This window comes from Engystomops pustulosus, chromosome 7 (assembly GCF_040894005.1).
Source record: "Engystomops pustulosus chromosome 7, aEngPut4.maternal, whole genome shotgun sequence".
In the NCBI taxonomy this organism is placed as follows: Eukaryota; Metazoa; Chordata; class Amphibia; order Anura; family Leptodactylidae; genus Engystomops; species Engystomops pustulosus.
The window spans coordinates 27,250,926-27,272,110 of NC_092417.1; the positions used below are offsets into that span (position 1 = coordinate 27,250,926).

Below are 21,185 nucleotides of genomic sequence, written 5' to 3' on the forward strand. Positions count from 1 at the left end.
TCGTTCGAGTATTAAGGTACTCGAAACTGCTCGTTGCTCGGACGAGTATTTCCCCTGCTCGAGATCGAGCATTTAATTAAAAAAACACAGTGAAGAACAATGAAGAATAGAATAAAAACAGTGAACACAGTGAACACAGGATCATTTAAGTGAAAAACACAGTGAAAAACACAGTGAAGAATAGATTACAGATGTTCGGCACATCTGCTTACTTGTCGGGAGATACGCGCGGAACGGTGCGAACAAAATAGTATGTGAAGAACAATATATATGTGTGAAGAACACATTGCAGAACACGGTGAGCAGGACAGAGACAACGAGGAGCAGCACAGAGACACCGGGGAGCAGCACAGAGACACCGGGGAGCAGCACGGAGACATGGGGCAGCGGCAGCACGAAGACATGGGGCAGCGGCAGCACGGAGACATGGGGCAGCGGCAGCATGGAGACATCAGGCAGCGGCACGGAGCGGCACGGAGACATCGGGGCACGGAGACATCGGGGCACGGAGACATCGGGGCATGGAGACATCGGGGCACGGAGACATCAGGGCACGGAGACAGCGGGGCACGGAGACAGCGGGGCACGGAGACATCGGGGCACGGAGACATCGGGGCACGGAGACAGCGGGGCACAGAGACAGCGGGGCACGGAGACAGCGGGGCACGGAGACAGCGGGGCACGGAGACAGCAGGGCACGGAGACATCGGGGAGCGGCGGGGAGCCGCACGGAGACATCGTTGCACGGAGACATCGGGGAGCGGCACGGAGACATCGGGGCACGGAGACATCGGGGCACGGAGACATCGGGGCACGGAGACATCGGGGCACGGAGACAGCGGGGCACGGAGACAGCGGGGCACGGAGACATCGGGGCACGGAGACAGCGGGGCACGGAGACAGCAGGGCACGGAGACAGCGGGGCACGGAGACAGCGGGGCACAGAGACAGCGGGGCACGGAGACAGCGGGGCACAGAGACAGCGGGGCACGGAGACAGCGGGGCACGGAGACAGCGGGGCACGGAGACAGCGGGGCACGGAGACAGCGTATCTCCCGACAAGTAAGCAGATGTGCCGAACATCTGCAATCTATTCTTCACTGTGTTTTTCACTTAAATGATCCTATTCTTCACTGTTCTTCACATCTGCTAACTTGTCGGGAGATAATATACGCGCGGAACAGTGAAGAATAGATCGAAGATGTTTGCATACATCTGCTAACTTATCAGAAGACATTCTTTTTCAATTAATTAACACATTTTATTCCCGAACCATGGTCCCTTTGAAAAATGCTCGAGTCTCCCATTGACTTCAATGGGGCTCGTTATTCGAGACGAGCACTCGAGCATCTGGAAAAGTTCGTCTCGAAAAACGAGCACTCGAGCATTTTAGTGCTCGCTCATCTCTACTTACAACCATTTGTTTTTAACTTTTCACCATGAGTAAGGCTTAGGTACAAGCCGAAACGCGTAGGTGGCTCGCCTACATGCTCACTGCCCAGATTTTTTAATGTGAGAAGAATAAACGTTATTTTTTATTGGATGTGCCACGTCTACTTCGTTTTTGGTTTCGTTTGGATATAAAGCCAGCAAGACGCCGAGCACTCCCACACAGCCTTCCACTGCCTCAAGTCTGCCTCCACATGGGTACGTGAGACCAACTTTTTTATAGTTTTTTTCTCTTTACCGGGATAACAATCTGATTGGTGCATCGAGATCCCAACCAATCACTAGAATTGATGGAGCAGAAGGTTGAGGATGTGTCTTGGGATTCATTTACAGGTAGTCCCCGGGTTACGTACAATATAGATTCTGTAGGTTTATTCTTAAGTTGAATTTGTATGTAAGTCAGAACTGTATATTTTATAATTGTAACTCCAGCCAGAATTTTTTTCGCTTTTTTGGGACAATTGGATATAAAAACTTTTGGGTTGTCATAAGAACCAGGATTAACAATAAAGCTTCATTACAGACACCTGTGATAACGGTTACAGCTGATCAGTGTAACCAAGGGCTAAAGTACAGTAAATTAATAACATCCAGGGGGCCGTTTGTAACTAGGGGTCATCTGTAAGTCAGGTGTTCTTATGTCAGGGACTGCCTGTATTACAATGGGAGCATTAGAAAGTATTTAAGCACTCCTATATACAGGATCAGGAGAAAGGGTAGGAAGATCTAGGCAATTGCCTAGAATTTGGTAGGAGAGCAGAGAGAATCCCTCACACATGCATCTACAATGATCAGCCCTCACATGATTGCCTCTCCACCAATCAGTACATTCGTAATATCCCACATCTGTGTATTGTGGGAAATAGTTACAGACGCCGAGGCTACCTGATACTGCGTCCTGGTCCCCGCACATAGACTGCCCTACTCTGCAGCTTTATTGTGTTGGGAACAGTAGGCGGTACTACATTGGTTGGTCCGGGACAATGCAGGACTCTTTGGGACAATTTCCCAACAGCCTGGGACAGTGGCACATTGGTGAAAAACTGTGTCCTTCCTACTGAATCCAGGACGGTTGGGAATTATGCTTTAAGTTTCAGGCCTCAACTCCTAAAGTTTGATATCTATTGGGGAAATGACAACATATAATGGGAAATTTAATTTAAAAAATGTAATAATTTAGATATCTTCCTGTTTAGGTGGCACTCCAGTTTTCAGCCTTCGACATCCAATCCTCAGGTTCCTGTGCTTATGACTACATCAAAATTTATGATGGTCCCAGTAAATCCTCACCAGTTTTAATGGACAAAACTTGTGGATCAGGAATAGAACTGGTTCCTCTTATGGTATCTTCAAGTAATCAGATGCTGGTGGAGTTTGTCAGTGATGAAACTGTAGCTAATACTGGATTTAAAGCCACATACACTGCTAGTAAGTCATCCTGCATATTTTTGTCCATGAAATTCTTTCATTTTAATAGCAACAATAACTATACTTTCCATTTTCAATATTTCCATATTTCCATCAAAATCCATCATGATAAACAAGGGACACTTACTCATAGATCCTGGCACTGTGACTGTGGTAATCTACTTATATTTGTTATCCATGGCCTCCTTCTTTCTAAAATCTACTTTTACAATTATACTAATAACCTTGAAACCCTCTGCGCTCTGGCTTCACAACCTGTTGTTACACTGTGCAGCAACACCTCTCTGTCTCCCCCTCCCCTCTTCTCTTCCTGTAATCTTGGCAGAAGTGAGCACAGAGTGGGAGGGGGAGTTGCTCCTTCACAATGTAACAGCCTGTGAATCTGCTGCATGGATGAGCTTTGATAAGATATCCCATAGCCGTTCTACCATAATTTTAACCCCTTAAGGATGCATGGTTTTTTCGCTCATTTCTCGCTCTCCACCTTCAAAAATCCATTACTTTTTCATTTTTACATGTACAAAGCTGTGTGAGGGCTTATTTTGGGTGTAACAAGTTTTACTTTCCCGTGATGTTTTTTTATTATAACATAGCGTGTACTGTGAAGCAGGAAAAAAATTCCAAATGTGGAAAATTTTTAAAAAAATGCAAATGACACCTCTACTTTATTTTCTGGTTTGGTACGATCGCGGTGATACCAAATTTATACAGGTTTTATTGCGTTTTAATACATTTTCAAAAATTAAACGAATGTGTACGAAAAAAAAAATGTTGCCATCTCCTGACGCTAATAACTTTTTCATACTTTGGTATACGGAGCTGATGTCATTTTTTGTGAAATGAGCGGAAGTTTTCATTGCTACCATTTTGAGGACTGTGCAACATTTTGATCACTTTTTATTACATTTAGCGATGGTGATAGCGTTGGGTCTTTGCTGAAAAATGGGTCATTACACATTATCACATTTGGATATGTTTATTTTAATACTGACTCTCAAGACCCCTTTTCTCCTCACAGTTTTATGAATAGTTAAAAATGTATTCAGAAAATTACATGAACAAATAAATACATATGAGAAATAAATTGGAAAAAAAAATCATAAGTTACTTAACTTTATTTCGACTAGGGATTGTTTTATACAGTCCACAATCAGCCCATGATCATAGACCATGGAGGCCTAGGACACATGCTGACCACATTTCTGGGGATGGGATGGATTGCATCATATCTACAATCAGGAGTGCATTCTCCGCGATAAACTGCAGTACCAAAACTCTAACAGTGACTCATTGGGGCAAATTTACTTACCCGGTCCTGTCGCGATCCCAGAGGTGCGTTGTCCAATGAGGATGAAGTCCAGTGTGATTCACTAAGATTGTGCACCCGATATCCTACATGTGTCGCTTCCCCACTGGGGTCCACCGGAGTTTACCTTCTTCTTCCCGGTGTATGTAAGTGCATGTCTCGCGACACAATTAGAATTTTAAATCCCGCGCTCAGACCGAATCAGTCGGGTTGTCCGATGGTCATGCCCCCCCCCCCATTTGTGTTACATGAAAGTCGGCGCGATTGCGCAAATCGAAAATAGTCTGGAAACCTGATGGAAATGCGGTGTGCTGACCCTTGTAAATGTGCCCCAGTGGGTCTCAGTTTTAGAGAACACTGTCACTCTGTGGCAGCATTGAGGCCAAGAATAAAATAAATTTATCCTTGGAAAATGTCTTGTCTTGAGAACAGTCCCTCTGTAACTGGATGTCCTAGGCTTGGGTCTTCAAATGCCAAACATGGTCAGTGAAGATCTTTGGCTCTATAAAACAATCAGACCCTAAGACTATATTTTCCTTTACTATGATTACTTTTAAGTATTCTAATTTCAATTTTAATTTATCCTTCAGTCCAATGTGGAGGAGCCTACTATGCCTCAACAAAGACATTTTCCTCTCCTGGATACCCTTCAAACTATGCTCCTTATCTAGACTGCGGCTGGATAATCACAGCTCCTGCTGGATACAAGGTAAGACAAATAACTGATTAATATGTCTATAAAATATTACTGTACACATAAAGAAATAAACATACCATAACATAAGGGATTTGTGGTGTTGCATGCCCTCAGAAAGAATAAGGTCCCATTAAGATTTGTCCACACATGATAGGACATGTCCTATCTTTCTCCAGAATATGGGCCACGGCCACCCGCTTTCTATTGAGAGGTGAGGGGTGAGGAGCACTCACCCCCTGCCCCTCTGCACTATAAAAGTACTATAAATTCATTGCATCGATTAGCCTGTTTGAAGCCCTAGAGAATGATTCACTGCTCTGCACCAAGCTTATTTAATGGACTCACCACAAAAGCAGAGCTCAGCAAACATAAAAGTTTGGTTCCTCATTTTAATTCTAGACTCAATATCATATTTAATGTGCTTCTATATATCATACTAAAAAAACTAAATCATATAAACTTGGTTGAAACTCAAAATATTGTTGCAGTGTGTACTTTGTTTCCTATAAATTATCAAAAGTACAGATGAGCTAAGAGTTTGGGTGTGTGCCTCTAGATCCCAGATATATTTCCAGATTGGCGGCCAAACGGCCAATCCAATAAATTTACGCCACTAGCCAACTAGCTATGGTTGGGATTGGCCAGGGGTACACCTTTTGCCAATCATAGCTGTTGCTACTTTGCCAGGGGTGTCAATTTACTGGATTGGCTCTTCGGCCTCCAATCTAGCAATATGTCCGACAATGCTGGACTCCTCCAAACCCCAGTTCCGAAATTAGAGTTCTAATCTAAAGTTATAACCAAACAGACATCTATCCCCATTCCTAAAGCTGGTTGGATATTTTTTATTGCTTCTGACATGTATGCTGCTGTACTTAGCACAGCTTCTGGATCTGTTTCTCCACCGCCATCTTTTTTGAAAGATCTGTACAACTTTAACCCCTTCCCGACATTTGACGTACTATTACTGCATGGCGGGAGGTGCGTTCACGCAAAACGCAGTAATAGTACGTCAAGCTTCTGAACGGAGCCGGCGCCAGAAGCTGCGGGTGTCGGCTATATATTATAGCCGACACCCGCCTCTAAAACCCGCGATCGGAGATTTCTCCGATCGCGGGTGTTAACCCCTAACACTCCGCGGTCGCGCTGACCGCGGCGTGTCAGGGGAACTTAGCTGAAATCGGACCCCCCACGGTGCATACTGGGGGGGGTCCGCTGCTCTAATCGCAGCCCCGGGACTGACAGTGCCCTGGGCTGCACGATCTGCTTCCGGGGAGCCGACCTGCTTCCGGGGAGCGCAGCATGCTCAGTGTGTCACATAATACAGTGTAATACATCTGTATTACACTGTATTAGGTGAAGAATAGCTTGAACAAGCGATCAGTGGATCGCTTGCTCAAGCTAACCTGTAAAAGTCAAGAAAAAAGTAAAAAACACTAATTAAACACACTTTTGAATAAAAAGAATTAATTAAATAAAGTTAAAGTCCCCTAAACACAAACATTCCCTATACACATCTAATAAAGTGAAAAAACCTAAATAAATCACCAAAATACCCCACTTTGCCACGTCCGTAACAATCTGTACAATAAGTCAGAAACTTTATTGGACCCATACGGTGAACGCCGTAAAAACAAAACGCGAAAAAATTTTAATTTTCATAAAATCCCTTCACGAAAATGTTCCAAAAAGTGATCAACAAAAAGTTATGTGCACCAAAATGGTACCACTGAAAAGGACAACTCAACACGTAAAAAATAAGCCCTAAACTAGCTCTGTCAACCAAAAAATATTAAAGTTATATCTCCGAAAAGATGGCGATGAAAAAACGAATGAGATTTTATTTATATTCGTTTTTTTCCTGTAAAATATATAAAAAAAACTATATAAATGAGGTATCACCATAATCGTAGTGATCTATAGAATAAAAATATTATAGTATTTTTAGTGTATAGTGTACGACCCCCAAAATATACAAAAAAAAGAAACCCAAAATTGACAATTTTCTCTTCCTCCATACATTAAAGTTAATAAAATATCATCAAAAAGCTGCAGACACACTAAAATTAAGTATTTGTAAAGTGCATCTCATGTCGCAAAATATAAGCCCTTATATGTCCAAATCGCCAAAAACATAAAGATTGTATAGCCATTATAAAGTGACAATGCATAATCTGCTCTGAACGGCGCAGCTCCCCCCTCAATGCCCTGGCGTGTGCCCATACAGCAGGTTACCACCACATATGGGGTATTGTTATACACAGGAGAGATTGGGTATCAAATTTTGTGGAGATTTTTGGTATTTTATCCACTGAGAATTTGTACATTTTATGAAAAACACATTAATTTAGTCACAAAAAAAATGAATTTCAAAATTGCATCCCATTTTGTTTTAACCACTGTAAACCAATTAAAGGGTTGGCAAACTTCATAAAAGTAGTTTTGCGTACGTTGAGGGGTGTAGTTTCTATAATGGGGTAATCTATGGGGTTTTACTTTTATTTAGGCCTCTCAAAGTGACTTGAAACCTGAGCAGGTCCCTCAATAGCAGGATTTAGCTTTTTTTATGAAAATGTGAAAAATCGCACCTAACGTTCAAAGCCCCATAACAGCTTACAAAAATGATAGTATGTATAAAAAACCACGGAGGTATAAAGTAGACATTCGGTGAATGTTAGTTATTAAGTTTTCTGGTGTTATGACTCATGTGTGGAAAAAGTAGAACATTTTGAATTTCGAAAATTGAGAATTTTTCCAAATTTTCACCAAATATCTGATTTTCTCATAAATAAATGCAAAACATACCACCAAAATTTTGTAACTAACATGAAGTACAAAGTGTCACAAGAAAACAATTTCAAAATCACTTGGATATGTTAAAGCGTTCCAAATTTATAACCACTTATAGTGACACAGGGCAGATTTGAAAAAAATGGGCCGTGTCAGGAAGGTGAAAAGTGGCTTCGGCGTTAAGGGGTTAAATATAATATAGACCAGCTCACTTTATGACCTTGGCAAGACATATATAGTAAAATATAGGTCATTTTTACAATACATACCTCCAGAGTGACTCAATTTGACTTGATTTAACAAAGATTGGATAGTTGATATTTTGGGTATTTGTAAGGGCAATTGTAAGATTGCAAAACTACATAAAGTTGTCTAAAGGCGGTACAGGACCATGCGGTGGAAAAGGGGTTATAATGGACAACTACAGTCGGCAAGTACGTATACTGCCCATTGATGATGATTTCTTCAATCAAATGGCAAACAGAACTATATATATTTTCAGCTAAAAATCAATCATGAGATAAAATGTAAAGCAGATGTTCAAGTAATGACAAAATGTGACAAAATGTGGTGTTTGACCTAAATAAGGGTTATTATAAAATAGCCTGGATCAAAGGATCTTGAGATTGATTATAACATTCTTTTCCTTTTTTTCAGATTACTTTGTCTGTAAAAGACTTTGCTGTTGAAACTGAAACTAAATGTAGTTTTGACTACCTGGCAGTTTTTGATGGACCCAATATCCTCTACCCGATGATAGGAAAATACTGTTCCCTTACACCTCCCCCTCTGGTGTCAACAGGCAATTACATGTTGATCAGATTCCACAGTGATGACAGTGTCCAGAAGAGGGGGTTCCAGGCCACTTATACCATCTGTGAGTATTAATAACTCAGCTATTATTAAGAATAACTAAAGGACTTTCTAAAATTATGTTGCATATGTATAGCATGCTACTATTATCTAAAGGGCACCCCAGATTTGGGCTACGTATTTGTAATGTGTGGGGCCTGTCAAATGGAAAAAAAAAAATCTACAATTATCTTAGAAATCGGGAGGGGAGCTGATGTTAAACCATAAATTGGGAGGGGAGTGGTACTACTACTACTCAATGCAATGGTGTAAAGTAGATTAACATTTTCCAAAACATGTTTCTTTCAAGGACCAATGTAGTGGGACCTTCAAGAAAAGTTAATCTTGAAGTGAGATGAAAACTGGCTGTATAAACTCACGGAGGCAAAGAATTTAGCACTGAAGTCAAGCTCTCCCTGTCTCAGAGCACGCCCCCCACCCCCCACTGTTGTGCTTAACATTTTGGTGAGCCATCTAAGTTGTGTCTGGATGGAGGACCTTCAATTAAAGCAAATGGGGCATTCTGATGAGGAGAGAGCTTGACTTTAGGGTTGAGTCCCCTGTCTCCATAGCTAGTGATACGCAAAAAGAAATTGCAAAGTTCGGGTCCATATCGAACAATGTGCATTCAGCATCAAGAATCACGATTTGGTGTTTGGGAAAGCATGGAAAGCTGATTGATTTACTACTAAGCAGCCAATCAGCTAGATTTCAGCCCCTTAGCAACCGCAGCCATATCAATATTGAGCATGGATGTAATTGACCAGGTGGGACATGTGACCCTGCTGTATAAGAGGGGATAGAGTTAGATATATGTAAGTATATATGTCCACTTAAAGAATCTGCACTGGCCCATTTACAATCACCAGATTTTGCACAGCCACTAGCTGTGACTCAAGGAACATCATTGACTATTTTGTGAGTCAAAATATTCACCTTGCACTTTCCAAAATACACTTATTAACTGCCATCTACAGGAGCTATTGTCTGCTGCTGTGGCAGTTACAAGCTGATCCGTGATTGGTTGTTATTTTGCCACACTAATATGAGCTCTGAGCTTTGATTGGTTACTATAAGTAATGAGTAAAACTTATAAAACAGCTTACGTGTGAAGTAATATATACAGAGAGACAATCAAAGACAGTCAGACAGCCAGAGACTGCAGGAAAAAAGACTGTTAGAGATAGAGACAGTTGGAGACAAAGACAATCAGTCACAGAGACAGTCAGAGCCAGAGACAGTCAGTCACAGAAACAGTCAGTCACAGAGACAGTCAGAGCCTGGTTGTTGGATTCTATTTTGCCACAGGTCATTAATATGAGCTCTGAGCTTTGATTGGTTGATATAAGACAGCCTATGTCTGAGGTAATATATACAGAAAGACAGTCAGAGACTGGCAGAGACTTTATCAGAGAGATTTTTAGAGACAATCAGAGACAGAGACAGCCAGTCAGGGGCAGAGACAGACAAAGACAGTCAGTCACAGAGATAGTCAGTCACAGAAGCAGTCAGAGACAGAGACAGTCAGCCACAGAGTCAGTCAGAGACAGCCAGCCACAGAGTTAGTCAGAGACAGAGACAGCCAGCCACAGAGTCAGTCAGTCAGAGACAGTCAGAGACTAGTTATTGGATGCTATTTTGCCACAGGTCATTAATATTAGCTCGGAGCTTTGATTGGTTAATAAAAGACAGCTTATGTGTGTGGTAATATGGATAGGGACAGAGAGACAGACTGAGACAGTCAGTCAGAGACAGACAGTCAGACAGAGGCAGTCAGTCAGGGACATTCAGAGGGAGATGCATATATAATATTTTTTGCTAACACATTCTATTTTGTTATAGCTGAGAGCAGTTATTTACTATCCCTGGCAATGCCGGGAGCTACAGCTAGCATATATGTATTTCCACTAATAGAATATAATCATACCTTTCTTGTATAAAAACTTTACGAGCGTAGGAGACCCTGGGACCCTGTTAGGTCTCCTTTATCCTATTATCCTAAATATAAGGTGAGATACAGTTGGGCATGTTTTGTTAGTAGGTAATGATCCTACCTACTAATGCGCCATTCAATGTGCCCCCTCTATTCAGAGCCTGTTTAGCATTTGCCATGCACTCACGTAACCACTACTTCAAAAAGCTGGATGGTGGGTTTTTATAATGCATCCCCTCTCAAGGTCTGTTTCTTGGATAAAAAGTTTTTTAATGCTCTCTTAAATAACCTCCTGTCACTAGAGCCAGAGTCTAATCAGTAACTCAACACTTCTATCTGTATGCATAATTTCTGGCAATTCATGAACTTTCATCCAGCGAAGAACACGTGTGTAAGAGCATTTTCCATAGTTGGTATTATTTTTCACATATTACGTAAGGAAGGAGTTAATATATTTTGTTCCAGAACTATTCATAGAAAGGCAGATGATGACAATCAGTATGACTGAATTTATTTTAATTAGATTATTTGTCATTACTTATTCTGACTCAATGACCTGGCTGTAAGCAGGTGTTTATAGATAGTCTTATATCTTTGCTTTAACCAGTACTCACAGCAAAATCACTTTTTGTCAGATAGTGTCAACTCCATCGAAAAAAAGCATGTGGGAAGATTCCAGCTTTATTTAGTGCAGAAATCTTGAAGAAATGCTGGTTACAACGGTGTGAAAAGGATATAATTTGCCAGGGTAGCAGAGACATTCAGATATACACTTTTCCTGACAAAGATGGCTGAATACATGAGGGAGAGGGGAGGAGTTACAATACTGCAGCTAGGGGACAGGAAGACAGGAGGGTCAAAAGGCAAAGCAGTATAACACACATACATGTCAATGAATAGAAACAAGTCCTGGGACATGACACTCCCCGTCTGAAATCTTAAGATTTCATAATATTCCAAAATTGAAAGAATGTCGTATGAGTCCAAAGGTTGTTCTTAAAACCTGAAAACAAGAGAAAAAACAACATGCAAACAATAACAATAAGTCCAAATCTTGAAGTTGAAGATTTGTAATCCTGATGCAAAACTGTGAAGAAGTTCAGGTAAACCCATCTTCGGATTGGGGAAGACGCAATCAGCAAAACTTCCACCAACCCACACTGTAATCCACAGGTGATATCATAGTCTATGGCGGTATGCTCCCCGCCATAAACTAAGTGGGTATCCAAGTCACTCATGTAGCTTCTTCTTTTGGTAGCAGAAGCACTAGCTCATGGATAGGACGGAAGAAAACCTTTGCGGAACCTCCCTTTGTTACCTTGACTTCCACTTTGCGAATCTTTCCATCGTCGCTAGGCATAACTTTAGTGATGAGACCCATGGGCCACTCATTACGATGGGCTTCTTTATCCTTTAAAAGAACAAGATCGCCTTCCTGGAGGTTAGGTTTTGAAGTCTGCCACTTTTGACGGCTTTGAAGCATATGTAGATACTCTCTCTTCCACCTATGCCAAAACACATTAGACAGATGTTGCACCTGTTTCCACTGGCGTCTGTAGATGTCACTGTGGTCAAAGGTGCCTGGAGGAATATCAGCAGTTCCGATCTTCTGAGTAAGAAGTGTTGCAGGAGTAAGAATGATTGGAGAATCAGGGTCTGAGGAAACTGGAACTAAAGGCCTTGCATTGATTATGGCTGATACTTCAGCAAGGAAAGTGACCAATGTCTCATGAGTAAGCAAGGAAGACTTGTTGTCCATTAGCATTGATTCAAGTATCCTGCGTGCAATTCCAATCATGCGTTCCCAGGATCCTCCCATATGGGATGAATGTGGAGGGTTAAACACCCAAGTACATCTATTGTTGGTCAAGAAGTTTTCCAATTGTAGTTCCTTGCAAGCTCCCACAAAGTTGGAACCGCAGTCGGACCTCAACTGTTTGACAGGTCCACGAATGGAGAAGAATCTTCTAAGAGCATTGATGAAGCAAGAGGCATCCATGCATTCAATTACTTCAATGTGTACTGCTCGAATGCTGAGACAAGTAAACAGTACTGCCCATCGCTTGCTATTTGCAGCTCCACCACGGGTTCTACGAGTAACTACTGGCCATGGACCAAAGACATCGACCCCAACATAAGTAAATGGTGGATCAGTACTTAGACGGTCTGCTGGTAGGTTTGCCATTTGCTGCTGTTGCTGTCTTCCTCTTAACTTGTGACACTTAACACATTTGTGGAGTACAGAGGAAATACATCTCTTCATGCCCACAATCCAGAAACCAGCTGACCTGATGACACCTTCAGTAAACTTTCTGCCTTGGTGCTGTACTAGCTCATGATGGTGTCTGATCAGCAAAGTAGCAATGTAATGTCCACCTGGTATGATGATAGGATTTTGTTCCTTGTTACACAGGTCAGATCTCTCTATCCGGCCGCCCACTCTCAGTAACTGGTGGTGATCGAGCACTGGATTGAGTTTGTAGAGTGCACTACTCTTGGACAAACTGATGTTTTTTGAGATAAAATTTATCTCCTGATGATACACTTCTTGTTGAACACAACAGATGATGACTTGTTCAGCATGTTCAAGGTCTGAAGCAGTAGGGTGTTCCTTACATGTATGCCACCCATGACACTGTGATGGTGTGTCCTTAGCAAAGCAGCGTGAGATGTGACCCAATCTGGCAATAGCTCGCACAATGGATGACCAAGTTGAGAAACGCTCGAAGCGATGTGACTTCAGCTTGACCTTTGAAGTTACAGAGGTGTACAACGTGGAGGCTGTGGGCCTGATTTCCTTATCAGACTCAGGATCAATTAGCTCAAAGACATCATTGGATGGAGTCAGACAAGTTTCCTCACACAAAAACTTTGGAGGAGATAACCACATGTGATCTAAAAGACGTGCAATTGGTGCAGGTCTTGTTCCTCGATCAGCAGGGTTAAGTTCTGTGGAGATATACTGCCACTGTTCAGGCATAGAAAAACTCCTGATGCGTTCTACTCGGTTGCTGACGTACATGTAAAACTGTTTAGTCTGGTTATGTATATAACCGAGCACAACTTTGCTGTCAGTGTAAAATGTAAACAAATCAATTGAAATGTCTATTTCATCTCGTATTACTTCAGCAATTTCAACTGCTAGCACGGCTGCGCAAAGCTCAAGTCTCGGTATAGAGTGTGCGGGTTTTGGAGTAAGTTTTGCCTTACCTAAGACGAATCCGCAATGTGTCTCATTGCTGGCTCCTGTGGTCTTCAGATAGGCTACTGCAGCTATGGCTTCCACTGATGCATCAGAGAAGATGTGGACTTCCCTTCTCATGGCTGTTGAAAGGGAGCTGGTTGAATAACAACGTGGAACTTGGAGTTGCTCTAACACTTCCAGAGACCTTTTCCATTTTTCCCACCTTAGTTGTTTCTCAATAGGTAGCGGAGAGTCCCAGTCCGTATTTTCAGTGGTAAGTTGTCTTAGCAGTATCTTGCCTTGGATGGTGATGGGCGCAATGAACCCAAGAGGATCATAAATACTGTTCACAACAGATAAAACTCCTCTCTTGGTGAAGGGTTTATCACAAGCAGACACTTGGAAAGTAAAAGTATCTTGTTCAATGTTCCAGAGCAACCCTAGGCTGCGCACAGGAGGGGCGTCAGAACCAAGATCAAGACTCTTCAAGTTGATGGCATGATCTTCTGAGGGAAAGGCTTTCATTACCTCATGGTTAGTGGAGATGATCTTGTGAAGTCTGAGATTTGCTGCAGACAGCATCTCTTGTGTTCTGGTAAGAAGATCAACTGCCTCTTCACTTGTGGGTAAAGACTTAAGTCCATCATCAACATAGAAATTCCTCTCAACAAACTGACAAGCATCGGAACCATACTCCTCCTCACCTTGTTGGGCTGTCCTTCTGAGTCCATAGATGGCTACAGCAGGAGATGGGCTGTTGCCGAAGACATGCACCTTCATTCGATAATCTATGACTTCCTTGTTGACGTCGTTGTCCTTGTGCCAAAGAAACCGAAGATAGTTTCTGTTGTCTTCTTTAACAATAAAGCAATGGAACATCTGTTGAATGTCGGCCATTATTGCAACAGGTTCTTGTCTGAAGCGCATTAGGACCCCTAGAAGACTGTTGTTGAGGTTAGGACCGGTGAGGAGCATATTGTTGAGAGACACTCCCTCAAACTGTGCACTAGAATCAAACACCACTCTGATTTGGTCTGGTTTCCGAGGGTGATACACACCAAATGATGGCAGGTACCAACATTCTTCTCCTTCCTTTAGTGGTGGTGCAGGTTCTGCATGGTCTCTATCAAACACCTTCTGCATAAAGTCTACAAAGTGTTTTTCCATCTCTGGCTTTCTCTTTAAGGTACGCTTTAAAGATGAAAATCTTGAGGCTGCTTGCTGCAGATTGTTTGGTAGTTTTTTCCTTGGAGTACGGAAGGGTAAAGGTGCTACCCAGCTGTTGGAATCATTTTGAGTAAATTCCTTATCCATTACTTTGAGAAATTCTTTATCTTCTCTAGCAGGTGCCAACTTGTTGTCATCACTTGTGGTGTTGAACACTGTAGATCCAAGGCTATCATCCCATGGAAGGCAAATGTTCATGTCATCTTGCTGGTCATGCTGCCCCTTACAGTTACTCATCTTTTCTTTCACTTGGTAATGACATGGGCATGGCTGAAAATAAGTGCTGCGACCATTTGGCAATATATGAGTCTTAAATGAGGATATCTTGGTAGGCCTTTTCATTCGGTCAATGCAGACGTTGCCTATAATGACCCAGCCTAGGTCAAGGCGCTGGGCAAATGGTGCATCATGTGGACCATTGATTTGCTGACGTATTTTGTGCACTCTGAGAATGTCCCTTCCCAGTAAAAGCAGGATCTCTGCATTCTTATCCAGAGCTGGTATTTCACTGGCTATGGTCCTTAGATGAGGATGATGGAGAGCGGCTTCTGGTGTAGGGATCTCCTGTCTGTTTGATGGTATCTGGTTGCATTCAACAAGTGTGGGCAAAGGTACCTCTAGATTTCCCATTAGAGAAGCTACTACAAGTCCACTGGCTCTTCTCCCTGAAACCTCTGTAATGCCACTACAAGTGCCCAAGGTATATGGGTAAGCATCCCCCTTTAGGTTAAACAGATCGAAAAGTTCTGACCTTGCAAGTGATCGGTTGCTCTGGTCGTCCAGGATGGCATACACCTTTAAAGTCTTTTCTGGCTGACCATTAGGGTACACCTTGACTAGGCATATCCTTGCGCAGGACTTGTCACAAAGATCTTCTCCGCAGACTTCTGTACATGAAGAGGATACCGTGATTGGCCTTGCTGCTTGATCTGTGTTCTCCCCGCCATGCTTTGCCGGAGGAGGGAGATCTATAGGTGGTGTAGGGCTGGACTGAGAGGGGTGAAGAGCTTGTACGTGGTTCTCACTGTCACATTCTATGCACTTTATAGTGGATTTACAGTCCTTAGCAACATGTTCAGTGGAAGCACAACATCGGTAACATATTCCAAACTTCTTTAGCAGCTCCTTGCGCTCTTGAAGTGGCTTCTTTCTGAAGCCAATACACTTCTTGAGAGGATGCGGCTTCTTATGAATAGGGCATAGGCGATTGGGGTTCTCAATCTTTTCACCTTGGTTGATCTTACAGCTGAGCTCCTCAGAAGCTGATGAGGTAGTGGGAAGAACATCAGTCTTTTTTACTGACACTGGACCTCTGTGTTTTCTGTACTCGGAGTGTGGGCTGTCATATTTAGAAGGTGGTGAACTGAGGCCGCTGGACTCACCGTAGAAAAAGCTTGGGTCATTCTTGGACTCTGCAATGTTGCTGACAAACTGACAGAAGTAGTCAAATGGAGGAAAACAGACTTCATTCTCTCTTTTGTATCTTGACCCAACTGTAGCCCATTTTTCTTGGATGTTAGGTGGCAGTTTGGCAACTATTTGGTTTACCCCACGAGAAGTATCCAGGTAGCTGAGACCAGGTAGGTGAGGGTCTGTCTTGGCTAGTTGGAGCTCTGAAAGTAGGTCACTAAGCTCTTGAAATTTTTGATTGTCCTTGCCAGATAGCCTTGGGAAACTTTGCAACCGTTTGAAGAGAGCACTCTCAATTGCTTCAGGCCTGCCATAGGTTCGCTCTAGTCTCTCCCAGGCAGCTGTAAGACCTGCTGCAGGATTACCAATGTGAACAGACCTGAGTCTCTTAATACGTTCTGTGGACTGTGGGCCTAGCCATCGGATCAACAGATCTAGCTCTTCTGCAGCAGTGATGCCGAGGTCACTAATTGCGGTTCTGAAGGCACATTTCCAGCCTCTGTAGTTCTCAGGCTGGTCATCAAACCTTGTGAGTCCGGTCTTAGTAAGTTCACGGCGTAACATGTATCTTGCAAACTCTGACATGTCTGTTCGCTCTGAGCTTGGACAAGGAAATGCTGGCTGAGTAATGTTAGTCACATTGTTCTCGGCGTTCTGGCTAAGAAACAGAGGTGTAAATGAGGCTGCATAGGTGTTTAGCCCAGGAGGTGGCTTACTGTCCATAGGATTAGCTGTGGCTTGGTATGATGCAAGGCCATTGTTAGGGTTTGGCGTTTTAGCTTGTTGAGCGTCCTGGGGTGTAGGGCCGTGGTGATTTATGTAGAGTGAAGAATCAGGATGATGAACAGGCAGAGTGTTGTACTGACCTTGATTTTGGGATATTGCAGGAGGAATTATGTGTTGTCGCTGTGAAGACATATCTGCTTTGTCAGGGACGGTAATAGCAATCTGGGGTTCACTGCTTTGGCTTAACACATAGTCTCTAGTACGCTTGAGAGGATCCTCTGCATCCATTCCGCTCAAGGCAACACTGTCTCTTTCACTCCCACTGGCTGCTTCTTCCAGGACCTTCACCTTTGCGATGGCTACAGCATGCTCACATTGTTTCTGAAGAGCTTCTATTTCTGCCTTTCTTCTAGCTGCATCTGCTTCTCTGGCTGCTGCCTCTGCTTCCATTTCAGCCTTCCTCTGCGCTGCCTCTGCTTCCATTTCAGCTTTCTTTTGCGCAAAGGCGGCTTGAACCTTAGTCGCCTCGGCTTCTGCACGCGCCTTTATAAGCTGCTCACTGAGTGTTGAATATTTTGAAGATCGCGACCTAGACGTGCGTTTAGAACGTCTTGTGGACTCAGAAGTACAAGATGTTGTTTCTTGAAGTTGCACAATTCTTGCCCTTGTTTTTGACAAAGTTTCATATATTAAGCCGTCTCGTTCAGCATTAAGATGCTGGAAGTTTTGCAGTTCTTCTAGACTATCTTGTGTATTGATTCTTTTCAGAATGCTTTCATATTCTTGACACTTCAGCATGTAATGCTCATGCATAGTGGACAGTGTCTCTAGGGCTCCCTCTAGAGGCAATACATTATGTTCAGGCAAGGAAATGGTGAAGACATGTGCCTGTAAATTTTTCCACAGTTTCATAATGTCTGATGAAAGTTCATGCTGGAGGCTTTCAAGGTTCTCTCTAACCTTCCATGTAGGCTTAACAGAGCATTTGTCCTTATCACTGGACTGCAGACTGGGATCCATGCCTCCCTGTACTGAGTGTCCCTCAGCCATGATGATGCAATACACACAGGATGGATTACACTGAGGAGGGATGGCTGCTATGACTGTAGCTGTAGCTGAGTCTCTGTCCCCACGGCTGGGACTGGCAGTCTATGATCCTTTTCACTATTCTGACTCAATGACCTGGCTGTAAGCAGGTGTTTATAGATAGTCTTATATCTTTGCTTTAACCAGTACTCACAGCAAAATCACTTTTTGTCAGATAGTGTCAACTCCATCGAAAAAAAGCATGTGGGAAGATTCCAGCTTTATTTAGTGCAGAAATCTTGAAGAAATGCTGGTTACAACGGTGTGAAAAGGATATAATTTGCCAGGGTAGCAGAGACATTCAGATATACACTTTTCCTGACAAAGATGGCTGAATACATGAGGGAGAGGGGAGGAGTTACAATACTGCAGCTAGGGGACAGGAAGACAGGAGGGTCAAAAGGCAAAGCAGTATAACACACATACATGTCAATGAATAGAAACAAGTCCTGGGACATGACATTACTTATGTTACAATTTTTTGATCATTCTATTTTTTATTAAGCACCAAAATAAACCAACAAGACGGTGAAAAAGAAAAAGAAAAGCGGAACTGAAGAATATCATAACATAACACAGAACATCAAAAGTTGGAAAATGATATCAATAAGATGCTGATGTCCAAGATTCGTATGAACAGTTCTACTATTGACACCAAATTGACCCATTCTTCTTTTAGTGTTTGGATTTAAAATTTTTGTATGAATGATTCAGATTTTGTAGTATGATGGATAAGTAAATAAAGTCAATGTAGTAAAGTTCTTGTTGCATTTCCTTGTGTTACAATTTTTTTTATATTTTTGTCACGTCTGTGTTCCGATTTGCACTGGTAGGTTGAGGAGACATTAACTGTTCCTGTCATCCACTTGTCACTTGGGCTCTAGTGACTAGCTGTCTTGTATATTTTCCCCACCCATCTCTCTGAAGTCTGACTAGCAAAAGTCAACTCCTAACACCTGGGGAAGAGTTTCTCCTCACTTTAAGTATTCGGCTCCCACTCTGGTCAAAAACGTTTTCTGGTCAAATTCGTAGCTGGTAATAATCACACTTCTGCTATTGCTTGTTTCTACTGTAACTCTCAGTACTCTATCTTTGGCTTGTATCATTATTGACTATTCTTCCGGATTGTGTTTTTTTCCCATGTTGACCCAGATTTTCACTATGTCTTATTGTCTTTGTCTGTCTGTTTGTCTTGTTACATGTCTCCAATGAGACCTAGTAAGGGATTGTCCTCTTGGTTGTCCCTTAGTACTAGGATACACAGAAACAAGTGGGCAGGTAATAGTCTGGGGGGCTCAGTTTAAGGCTCACTGTCCTATATGTCTTCTCGGAGTTCTAGCCTTCAGCTATTGTGATAATTGACCACCAACCCCCAATACAAAGACACAGATGAATAAAAATATTCACAAAATTAAAAGATTACTATATGAAATGATAAATGCTTCATTATAAATCTTTATTACTTTTCAATCCAAAGACAATTCCCTAAACAAGATAAAAGCTAGTTAAAAACAATAAAAAAAATACAATTACTGAGTCAAAATAGAGAAGGGGAAGCTGAAGTTAGGACGCATTCAAACTAAAACTTGCAGATTATCATCAGAACTTCGAGTACCATCAGTTTTTCACACTAGCTTTTCACATGCGCTTTGATCAGTTTTTATAGCATTTTTAAAACCTGTGAAAAAAATGTGGTCTATCTTTTGTATGGCGATGGATCAATAGCCTTTGGGTGACTCTCAGTGTCCAATGGCCCAAATTTATGAAAACTGGTGCAATCTTCCTTAGTGCAGTCTGTCTCACTCATGTGCAGTTTGTGCCAGATTATCCAATAGTGGGGCTCATTTACTAAGGGTCCGAATGCCGCACTTTCGTCTGGTTTCGAGATTATTTCCGTTTTGCGCCAAATTGCCCCGGGTTTTTGGTGCAAGCTATCGGATTGTGGCGCAACGGCACCGGCTTGCATGCAACAGAAATCGGGGGCGTGGCCGTCGGACAACATGACGCATTCTGACAAACCGCTGAATTTAAAAAAGGAAATCTGTTGCAAGATCAAGCACTCATATGCACCGGGAAGGTGAACTCCGGCGGACCTCGACGCAGAAGTGACGGATGTAGGAACTCGGGCGCATGATGTAGATGAATCGCGGCAGACCCGAATCCTCATCAGACAACGCACCGCGGGATCGCGACAGGACCGGGTATGTAAATGTGCCCCAGTGTCTCTCGCTCTTAGAAAATCTGGACTATTTTCAGGATGTGACACAGTTGCACCTTTTTTTGTGTGCTTTTTGCTTCATGCTGTGCGACAGAATTGTGGTGCAACTCAGTACTAAATATGTTGCAAACCCCTACCAAGCACTACCATGCCCTTTTAGGTGCACAGTTTACTAATGTGTTGGACAAAGTGCAACCGCCACACAATCATGGTGCAAACACATAATAAATATGTGTGCAAGACCTTCTTTTATGCAAATATAGGGAAAAACTGGCACATACATAATGATATATCTGGGCTATTTTAGATGCCTCCCATTGGCAGGGCCGGCGCCAGCACCTGGCAAACCCGGGCAAGTGCCGGGGCCCCCAGCTGCTGGGAGGGCCCACTCGTGGCCAAACCCCCGTCCTAAGCAGCCTGGCCGTGCCGTAAAGCGGCGCTCTGTGTGCTGCATGGGCGCGGTCACTGGCTCCGCTAGCGTCGCATTCATAACGCGACGCTAGCGCACAGGGGCCCGCCCACTGTGCGCTAGCGTCGCGTTATGTGACCGCACGCTGAAGCGCTGTGAGGCTGCCGGAAGGAGAAGGAAGACGGAGAAGGGGAAGCTCCGGACCTGAGCAGAAGGCTGAGGTAAGTATTATTCTTTTAATAGGGGCTGTTAGTAATGAATAGGACATGAGGAGGGCACTGTATGTAATCCATGTGGGGAAGAGGGCTGTATATAATGTGAAATCTGATGGTGGAGCTCCATATAATGTTTTGGGGGTGAGGAGGGGGCTGCATATAATGTATTGGGGGCTGCATATAATGTATTGGGGGCTGCATATAATGTATTGGGGGCTGCATATAATTTATTGGGGGTGAGGAGGGGGCTGCATA

General features: G+C 42.9%; 1 protein-coding gene across 1 annotated transcript in view; it reads left to right on the plus strand.

Moving 5' to 3' along the window:
- LOC140070164 (embryonic protein UVS.2-like) overlaps window positions 1-18,724 on the plus strand; it is a 28,429-nt gene extending 9,705 nt beyond the window's left edge. The window contains exons 8-11 of the mRNA XM_072116501.1: window positions 2,646-2,877; window positions 4,774-4,892; window positions 8,328-8,547; window positions 18,594-18,724. Coding sequence (XP_071972602.1) covers window positions 2,646-2,877; window positions 4,774-4,892; window positions 8,328-8,547; window positions 18,594-18,604 — 582 coding nt within the window. The 3' untranslated portion in view covers window positions 18,605-18,724. The remainder of the gene's footprint in view (window positions 1-2,645; window positions 2,878-4,773; window positions 4,893-8,327; window positions 8,548-18,593) is intronic.
- The last annotated feature ends 2,461 nt before the right edge of the window (window positions 18,725-21,185 follow it).